The following is a 10837-nucleotide window of genomic DNA, read 5'->3' on the forward strand; positions in this document are numbered from 1 at the left end:
AAAAGCTGTGTCAATCACATGAGGCATGAAAGAACAGCTCAACAATTGGAAAGAGGCGTCTACAGGAAATTACATTCGTAGCTGAATGGTGGGGAGAAAGAATAACAACAGCGTGACTCTGCAGTCGCTGAAACAACCTCCTGATCTGTTTCTATTACACGCCGATATTGGTCATTTTTGGTTTTACCATTTATCACACTGAAAAAAATTTATTTTCCTGAAAATAAAGTGCATACACAGGACTGATCAGCCACTGCAATCATAATATCATTTAATGCACATATGTGGTGATTTTATAGCACTATAGCATGATTTCACATGATTTATTGAAAACAGCATTTGTGAACATCATTCTCATGTGGCACTGAATGAAAAACTGAGCCTTTAACAGCACATGTGACACTGCATCTGAACGACCTGAGCCTTGCCAATGCAGGATTTTTAAGACCAATGTTTGGGGATTTAAAAAGCTAATATTTTGGTACTGGTCAACATTTTGTTTTCCTTTTTAGATACATGAAACATATTCCCGACATTTGTTGGCTAGTTATTTACTAGTTTATGCTCTGCCTGACTGCGCTTAGAACAGCTGCTTGTTGTTTTTGTTGCATTCAGCGCTGTTGCAAACAGGAAGGTTGCAGAGTGCCCTCTGGTGGACAAATCTCCACATATTCGAAGGGTGTTTCTCCCATCTCTCATTTAATTTTCATTTGTCAGCAGCTATAAATGCCAATACTGATTGAACTGAAAGTAGCTAATATCATCCCGCCAATAAATCAATCAGGCTCTAAAACAGAAAAGCATATGAGGCACATATCCCCAGCATCTAAGATAGTCTAAGACACATTTTGTGGATCATATTTCACACAATATTTAAAGAAAACTGATAAACATTGATGAGACAAAAATTTCACTGATCACATTCACCATTATATGCATGCTATCGCACTGCCGAATAACTGCTGTAAGACTAGTTTTAGTTACTTCTCATACAAATCAAATAAAACCAATTCCAGACAAGTTCCTTTCCACCTGCAATACTTAACCATGGGAGGATATCCATGGTGTAAAGTCCATACAGTGTGCATTTTTTGTTTCCTTTTCAGTTTTGCTGAACAGACAAACGTTCATAAACAAAACTTCTGCTTTCGCTCTCATCTTGGCAGATGAACAAGGGCGAGCCACAAAACTAAGTAATATTACATTGTAACTGTCACACTTTCAGTCTCATTCATAAATAAAACCAAAGAGGAGCTTAAAAAGTTAAATTAAATGTTCAAAATATTTACATTTTGTGTTTTAGACAGTGCATGAGCAACAGTCTGCCAGCAAGGATTTTTATACACTTGTGCAGACCCGGTGTAATACCTACAATATAAAGATTTGGAACATCGACTGGAAGGTAAATTGATATGATGCTGATTGCCAGCAGCTGGCATACATGAGCAGAATGACAGCGGCACCTAGGACACCAGCAAACTGGTCTCACAGCAGCAGTACAGTCAGGATGACGGCTTGTGTCTTTCATTATTCAGGAGAACAGGAGGAGACGCTGAGAACCACTAGGTCACACAAAACACGCTATAGCTAGTTATATAACACTGAGTGACGATCAGGGGATGAAGTTATAGTGAAAACTGCCATAGGACCATACTTGAAATACTATAATTTAAAATGTGAGTGACACGTAGAAAGGAATAAGGGAGGTGCAGTGTGTACTTCATTCTTACTGCGACACTTCCCTCTGAACATTACAGCTGGAATTAAAAGCGGTCACCGTCACGCGCTGTCTAGGACTGCTTTGCACCCTCACATTCACATTTAGACACAACAGGACCTGGAGCTAGTGAGCTTAAATATACCCAAGTTAAAGAGGGTGACCCATCGTTGTTGTTTTTTTAAATCATCCTCAAATCCACATAGAGGGTTGGCATACAAAGGACTGCATTTTTTAGTAATAGAAATTTAATTCTGATATTCATGGTAAAAAAGCCAACACTTGATGCATTTTAATATAGAGTACTAAGCAAATAATATTTTTGTTATATATGGTGCTTTGTACTGCTTTGTGATTGTGTAGTGTGATAGTCTGTGTGGAAAGACACTATTAAAACATGGCGTTAGCACATCATACAAGATTAATAATCATCGCAGTGTGTGCTCAGCTTTCAAAGCTTATCCACATGCTATTGCTAACTGACAACTGATGCACTGCCAAATATGATCCAGGTGGAACTTGGCTCTAGAGTATATAGAGCCAAATAGATGGTGTACCAAACAAAGGAATCATTCTGAATTGAATGTCCCACACTGGTTTGGGACAAATACATGTATCGTTACCCTATGACAAAGACTGGCACCGTGTAACAAACAGAGAGAAGATTTAAATGGATAAAAAACATAAAAATACAACAGTGTCACCATCATCAGGTAAGAGATTCTCGGTCAAATTATACCTCAGGTTTGTCTTTTATTTTGGTGTTTTTAAAGACTGAGATATTCCACGGTCACATCTAGACAATCACGTCTCCTGTCTATAGCATCTTTGGCCTCTGACAAGTAGGGCTGAACGATATATCGCATTTGCGATAATATCGCGACATGATCAAGTGCAATTTTCTAACCGCAAAGGCTGCGATTATACTGCGATTATATTATACAATTCATGGGCTGCATCCTCCTGAGGCCGCATTTGTAGACCGATTACGTCACAGCGACGCGCCGAAGGCTGTCCAAATTACTACCATATCCCAGAATTCATAGCGCGGCCCAGCCAAACTCCAGTTTCCAGCAGTGGCGGCCGCTACTAAGTTTTAAAATTACTCATACTAATCTTTCTGGGTCACAAAATAAACTTTTAACATATTTTCAGGCGAGAAAGTAGTTGTGTAAACATCAAATATCTGCTCGGTTTATCAAGATATCCCATATTTGCAAAAGTGCTTCGACGTTTTCAGAGGCGTCTGCTACCCACCAGCTCGACAGCTAGCCGGGAGCTCGAGGGTTACTGATGCGGCCGAGAACGGCACAACTCCCGGCACATCATTTTCAGATCACCGCGGAGTTTCGCTGCTCGGGTTAAACGTAATATATAAGTCACTTAGACAACCTAAAAATGTTATTGTTGGGCTTTTTTCAGTGTTTTGTTTGTTCGTGAGTAAATCGGTTTGGCTGAGATTAAAGTTATTAGATTAGATAAAATAAAACTTTATTAATCCCCCGGGTGGGTTCCTCCTTGGTTTTCACACAGCTGACTAAACGTCAAACAGAAAACTTATTAAACAGAAGTATGAGACAGTCGAGAATTTACACCAGTGTCTGGTTATATTTTAGATAGCAAGAAGCAGACGGCCGAGTTTATTAAACTCCACCGAGACAGCGGTGACGCTAATCAGAACTAGCCTTCTGATTCAGAAGGCTAGACCGTCCAATTTCACGCCTTTAAACTTTAAAGGCGTGTTTGTGTGTGTGTTTATACAATTGCTATTATGTTTGCACTTTATGTGTAATGTTACTGACTGCAGAGATCAGTAAGATGTGTGTATTTTTTATTTATTAGTTTTATTTATTTAATATTATTTTTTAATTTAATGACTGTCTAGTAGTTCACAGATGTCGAAAAACTGAGTGTGGTAAAGCCACTGATTTTTTTTATGTATATTTCTGCAATCTGCACATTGTACTGACTTTCATTTTAATGTTTACACCAGGGTTCCTTGTCAGCACTTTATGCTCAGATGTTTGTAAGCTAAAAATAAACTATTGTGTATGTTCAAATATACTGTTGTGATTGAAGAAGTTAAATAAAAATGTCAGTCATCAATTCATGCATCACCTCATGTCATCATAACAGAGGTCTGTCTTCCAGGAAAGAACAGTTTAAAATTAATGTAATATAGTATTGGCCATACTATATGATGTATTGCTTGTCTTTGTTTAATAATACAGAAGACAAATACCTTAAAAAATAATCGCATATCGCATCGCAATCGCAATATTGGGGCAAAAAAATCGCAATTAGATTATTTTCCATAATCGTTCAGCCCTACTGACAAGCATTACCTCTGATCTGTCTGCACGGCATTATTCGTGTGCAGAAGGGAAAGGATATTAGAGAGGCAGGGAGACAGATTCTAAGATTAAAGTAGATCAACTAAGAGATGTGAAACACTATGACTTAGTCAACAGTACATTTATTTAAATGGCAGTCTATTGCAAACACCACCGTTTGCTGAAAAGTCTAATCAATGTAATGCCCAGCTAACTTTTAGGATAGTAATTTGATTCAGTAAAAGATTAAATTAGGCGGCCACTGATTGTGTCTGAATATATTTGGATCATCACACTCAAGTATCTACAGCTTCTAAATCCACCGACTTAACGAGTGTGACCCTGATGGAGCTGCATTTCTTCCCTGTCAGACATATAAGCTGCTTATATGAAGAATGTTGCCGCCAATGGATAAATATCGTCTGTCTACTGACGAAAGAGCTGCAATCAAGCAAAGAAACAATAAACTGTCAGTTTTCTGTTAAATACAAACTAGAGCTGGGCGATATAAGATTTTTTCATATCACGATATGTTTTTTTTTTCATTTCAGGCGATAACGATATCTATCACGATATAAGCCAAATAACTATATTTGTAAGATTTAAATGTGCCGTTGCTCACAAGTAAAATGTGAAATAATCAGCAGCTTGTTTTTATTTAAATATTTATTTAAGGAACATGAGACTTTTTCAGATAAATAAAGGCAAATATTGCAAACTACACAAAAGGCAGCCGCTAAAGCGTTTAAGTTTCAAAATAGAACATACGAAACAGACTAAATTGTCAATTCCACTTAGAAACAAAATATTAATTCTAAAAATAAATCTTAGTTTGTTTTACAGAAGAACAGACAAAACTGACTAACTTTTGTCAATATCAAATAAACTGAGAACTAAAAGGAAATTTTCAATCTCTCCTTGTTGTATAGCTGAGCTTTTCAAACAGTTTTAACAGTTACTTTAGTCTGACAAAAGCCGAATGACGAATTAGCGCTTCCAGTCAGAGACTGAGGCTACGTCCACATGTACACGGGTATTTTTGAAAACGGAGATTTTCCGTTTCCGTTTTAAAAAATAATCCCGTCCACACATAAAGGCAGAAATGAAGGAAAACGCTGCTATGAACATGCCAAAGCAGCAGGTGGCGCTAGATTCCTAACCGTGCAGAAAGGTTGGCCAATCAGAAGTCTAGAAGCCTCGGTGGGAAAAAGTAAACAAAGCTGGGGCATAGAAGCAGAACCGAGTCGTATGTGTGGAGGGACAGTAACTGTGTGTATATGTAAGCATTTAAACACTGCAGAGAGTACAATTAACAGTAACAGTATTGTAGAAATTCATTTCACCGAAACAATAACGTGGCGCACAGTGTGACGTCAAAAAATGCGCACACCTTTGACGCTGCGTTTTCTCCGTTTTTCTAGTCCACACGTAAATGCAAAAACTGAGTTTTTAAAAATCTTCGTTTTCAGTGACGAAAAACGCCGTTTACGTGTGGACGAAAGGTGCAAACGCATAGAAAAATCTGCGTTTTCAAAAATACCCGGGTACGTGTGGACGTAGCGCATGCACCAGTTTATTGTATTTCCAGACTTGCTTTCGGCACAATTTACAGTGCACGCTACTCTGTTTTTTGTCAGACTTGAAATAGCCGAAATAACTTCACACTACGGAACTTCTATGGCTCTTCCGTTCGACAATCTCTCTGGCGTTGGAACCATCATCTGTTTTCTCTTCGGTCACGCTCGGTTGATTTTTCTAATCGGCACACTCATTTCCTCCATTACCCGGGCGGTACGGTGGCTGGCTGCTTCCCAAACAAATACACATGTGCGGCTTGGCACTTGTGCTGTACGTAACAAGTCACGTGACGTGACGCTGCGGCTGTGATTGGTTCGGCTCTGCGCTACTTAATTTGGATTGGTTGTTTTTTTTTTTGTTTGTTTGTTTTTTTTTTTTAAAGAGGACAAGAGCGGCGAGGTCTATCGCGATAGTTTAATTTTTCTATCGAGAAAAAGTTATACCGCGATACATATCGTTATCGTTCTATCGCCCAGCTCTAATACAAACTATGTATTTTTGAGCACTATCTACTTGAGAGTAGGGCTGCACGATTAATCGTTAGAAAATCGCGATGTCGATTCATACTTATGTGCGATCTCATTTCCAAATGACAACGATTTAAAAAAGAAAAAAAAAAGAAAAAAAAATGACGAAGATGCCGATTGTACCGAATTTTGATCCGGGACGTAATCTGCATCAAAACAAGCGCTCACTCTTCCTGCTCAACAAATGACAAGGGCGGAGCCTTATACCACGTGATACAGAAGCTGTGCCATGTGATGCTAAAATTAGCAGGGAAAAAAATAACGGAGAGCACGATAGGGATGACGAGAAAGTGACAGGAGAAAATCCGTCCCGGTCAACCACCCAAACATCAATAACGGGACCCTTATACAGTGCTTCCCTATACCCGTCGAACTCCCGCAGGCACAAAGAAATTACAGAGGCTATCACTTATCACCTGACCAAAGATATGGCTCCCATCAACACTGTGCAAAACGAGGGATTTAGGAAAATGATCAACACCCTAGACAAACGCTACACAGTGCTGTCCCGCAACTATTTTTCTATTGTTGCACTACCTGCTCTATACACGCAGTGTCGAGCAACGGTGGAGACGGAATTTCAAGCAGTACAACATTTTGCGGCAACAACAAAACGTGAGACATTAGTTGTTTTTATGTTTATTTATTGTTTTTATGTTCACTTTCAACTGTTACGAAGTTGATGTGCAGTTAATAAGTGCAATAAATATTTATACTGGAAAAGAAAATCGTGAGAGAATCGTGATCTCAATTCTAAGCCAAAAAATCGTGATTCTCATGAAAGACAGCGCAGGTATCTATAACATGTGTTATTACTGATAAGAGCTAAAGAAACGAGGGACATTTTGCCAGTCTCGTTTTAAATGCTATTTGCATAATGACAGAGAGGTATTTGTTAATGTCTTTTAAAATAAAGGAGTGAATGTAATTGTGTTCTGTGGTAATGAAAGTAGATATGAGGAACAAAGTGAGAGATCACTTCTGCCTTCATTACATCAAATGCCACTTTTACATAATCACGTGATCATGTTCCAAAGCCCCAGCTGCTACCATCTGTGGCATATTTGTGCAAGCTAGCAGGACTTACAGTAAACATAAAAAGCTTTTGGTGCATTGTTTTCTTTAAAGGATTGATCAATTCTGACTTGCAGTAACCTGGTAAGTCTATCAGTCTGTAAGATGTTAACCCTTGCGAATTGTATGGCACAGACCTGTACTTTGACTCTTCCACTTATAGTCACATGGCATGGTCTTTACTGTTCTCTGCAGCAAGATTGCAAGAAAACAATGAATGTTTTAATGCCAAATACAACATCTAGATTCAATCATTCTTCATTCTCTCAGGTAGTCATAGCATATTCAACTGAATCAATGTAGCCAGCCAGGCAGGTTGCTTTTAGAACAACAGGGGACCTGTTTTAGTGACACTTTTTCTTCATAGATACATAATTAACAAACATTTTTTGGCCAAGATTTATGTAATCTTAGACAATCCTATCCATCTTTGATCAATGTGCAGCACCTTCTTCTATTGCAGTAACTATAAGAACATTTTCAGAAATATGGAGCTTTGGGAGGGAGTACGTGCTCCTCCTCTCCTTGTGCTTAGTTTACAGATGTATTCTATTTTTAGCAGATCACACATCTGCAGATCTGCATATCAAACCCACTAGGCTTTTTACAGATATTAAGACACCGACTAAGGCTTAAGAATCACTTTAATAGACATGAAAATGATCTTTCTAACCAAACTTTACAGCTGTGTGTTAGCCACAGTTAACGACAGAAAAAACAACACGTGATTATTAAAAATCTGCCAATATTATATTTTTAAATATGTACTGTTCCCTTTAATTCCGACTTATAGATCAAACTGTTCTGGTTTCTCAGCACATAACCACCATCTATCAGGCCACTGCACAGAGAGAAGGCAACATCTCTGTTTTTCACTTTCCAACTCTATTTAAAAATATCTCTTCTGATTTCTGTCAATATGTCAATGCTGATAGTTTAGAATGAAACACTGCAGACGCCATGCTGAAGCTGGTGCCCTCATGGCTGCTCTAGATTAGATATGTACGTATGTGTTCGTGCGTTTTGTCAGGATCTGGCCTCCGAGCCCTAAGGGTCAGTGGGAGTGTAAATGTGTTTGCTGGACATGAAGCCCAGTGCTCTTCAAATACCCTCTCAGACACTGAAAGAAAACACCAGGCACAGAAACTGGGCCCTTTCGGCAAAGCGATATGCAATGCTTTAGCTTCAAAATCATCTTTGTCCTTTGCTGTAGCGCATATTTGAGGATACTGAAAGACGCAATGACAAAACACCACCTCATTAATAGGCAACAGGAACAAGCCCAGATCTGGCAGCTGTAATAAGCCAAAATAAAGTACATTCATCAGGCTATCAGTAAAGTCATCATTCCTCTTCTGCTATCGATTCAACACCAACACAGAGAGCAACAGTTTTGGATTCTGCTGCACGTTTACTTCAGCCTGTCAATTTGTTGGGGGTGAAAGATGACTGTGTACTGTGACATTACAGATTCTTGCCATGTCCTGTAGCACAAAGCGAAATATTGACTTGTCTATGTATTCGGGGTCGACTTGAGATAGATCTTAACATATCTTTAACACACAACACGCAACAGAGGCAGACTCAGCTCAAGATAATAGCGTTTGATCAAGATGCCTAAAAACCCATCAAGTCTATGTGACTGATGTCCGACTGCCCCATCTAAAACTGTAAACCTCTAAAGAACATCAAACACTTGGTCATGAAAAATGTAACTCATTTATAAGTCAAAGCAATGGCAAATGTCTTCTGATTATGCTCTTCCCCAGTGACAAAACACGGCCATTCAGCCGCCTAACTCATGTATCCATATAAGGCTCTCTACGTCACGGCTGGCGCAGCTGATGCCAGGATGACAGCGAGCTAACGATCTATGAGGAGGATTTAACGCCAAATGGGAGCAAGCTAAGCTAGTTCTGCAAACACACCAAACACAGCGTTTTCCTTCTGTGAAGGTGCGCAACGTCGTCAAACCCTGACACACAAGTCGCCCCTAATCTGCACTGCAAACGAATTTCACCGGCGCGTATCCCACTGCAAATATTTGCCAATAAATGTTATGGCTGCGCAAAGGGATTCCCTTGCAGTAATTCTAATGTTACGAGATGCAGCTAAAGGTCATTTGAGTGGCTGTTTTAAAATTTCTTGGGGAGAATAATGTCAAAAACCTTCACGTAAATAGCTAATGCAAACACCGCAGCGGATCATGTACTCGTGGGGTCCTGCTTATCGGTGACTGACTGTCACGGTAAATTAAAAAAGGAGCTCGTGACACGGATGCCCCGCGTAGTCTCAACCCACTGTTTGTGAATCACTCGGTGCGGCAGTTTGGCTAGCACACTACCCGGCTAGCCAGTGCTTTAGCTCGCTAGCCAGCCCGTTTACAGCCAATATAACGCTGGTTAGCTAACCACCCAGCTAGCTAACTTAGTCGCTAGCTTCAATGGGTGTCATCTTTGAGCAAACAATATCAAAATAAAATCTTACCGTGAACTGAATGTCGTTCACACTTCCCACCGAATAGCAGCAATCTCCTGGGTTCACAGCTCCCGTCAGCACCTGGTGCAGATGCATTTTCCTTTTATTTTAGCAGCAGACGGGCTCTCTTTTTTCTAATTATTTATAACGAGTCCACCCTTTCGGTTTCTCCATCTAGCAGCAGAGACTGGGAATTCCATCATTAACATTAACGTCGTCCTCCACAAACGGTGTTGTTGCGGAGAACCTGACTTGGACTTGAATAAATAAATTTTATCAGGTCCTGACATTTATTTAAACGTGTAAAAACGGCCGCCTGCTGCCTCTCGCTGTCAACACCATCCCGACGATTAATCGTGAGAGCCGAGGCAGCGGGATCTCTGCAGCGATCCTGACATGCGCATTCACAGCGTTGTCCAGGCACGACTGAAAAGCCCTAGATAGCTCAACCTAGACTGGAAATCTTTACTGCTGGATATGTGTGCGAGGCATCACTGGGCGTATTTCTCACTGAGAAAGGTGTGTGCTTAAGCCCTCCTATCTATGTTATAGAATGACATAAAGTTCATATCAGTAATCAACTGTACTTTTATCTGTCATGTTGTTCAGCTGTTCTAGTAGCACTCTTCTGTATTTAAGGGACTCCATCTTTGTGGATTTCAATTTATTGCTTGTAAATGTAGGGTCCGGGGTCTAATTGAACGGGTTAAATCAAAAGTGGTAAAGGGTGGGTTTTAATTTAGACAATATGATGTGTATACTGCGGACAGAAAACATTTAAAATACAACAGTGAGGGCATTTTATAACTGATCAGACACACATTCATAGAGCTCTGTGGCTCTTCTCCTTTGTGGTTCGCCACTGCCAGCTGAAAGAAGGTGGCTAAGATTGCAGACATACTGGTTACGGTTAGTTAGTTTGTTAGTTAGTTTCTTTTAGGATGCATGTGGCACAATGTTTCAGTGAAACTCCTGCTTTTTCTTTAGAGAAAAGCTAATAAATCTAGAGATGATCCAAACGGAGACTTTTCCTGTTTAATTTCACTTCAGTTTTGTAAAATAATGTATTTGTCTTTTGGTCTCAATGTCACAAACAATTTCTTTAACATTAGAATTTCCAGTGTTGTACA

At 39.6% G+C, this 10837-nt stretch overlaps 1 protein-coding gene across 6 annotated transcripts in view; it reads right to left on the bottom strand.

The window, feature by feature from the left end:
• Positions 1-10090, bottom strand: part of dmxl2 (Dmx-like 2) — a 47928-nt gene extending 37838 nt beyond the window's left edge. For 4 of the 6 annotated variants that reach the window (XM_086291538.1, XM_086291548.1, XM_086291529.1 and 1 more), the window contains exon 1: positions 9717-10090. In XM_086291538.1, the coding sequence (XP_086147664.1) occupies positions 9717-9803 (87 nt within the window). In that variant the 5' untranslated portion in view covers positions 9804-10090. The remainder of the gene's footprint in view (positions 1-9716) is intronic. The other 2 variants (XM_086291568.1, XM_086291557.1) reach the window with 1 other exon arrangement.
• Between the last annotated feature and the right edge of the window lie 747 nt (positions 10091-10837).

This window comes from Aulonocara sp. 'chitande type north' Nkhata Bay, linkage group LG1 (assembly GCF_057382095.1).
Source record: "Aulonocara sp. 'chitande type north' Nkhata Bay isolate Kocher_YH1m ecotype deep benthic linkage group LG1, A_spYH_male_GT1.1, whole genome shotgun sequence".
Taxonomy (NCBI): Eukaryota; Metazoa; Chordata; class Actinopteri; order Cichliformes; family Cichlidae; genus Aulonocara; species Aulonocara sp. 'chitande type north' Nkhata Bay.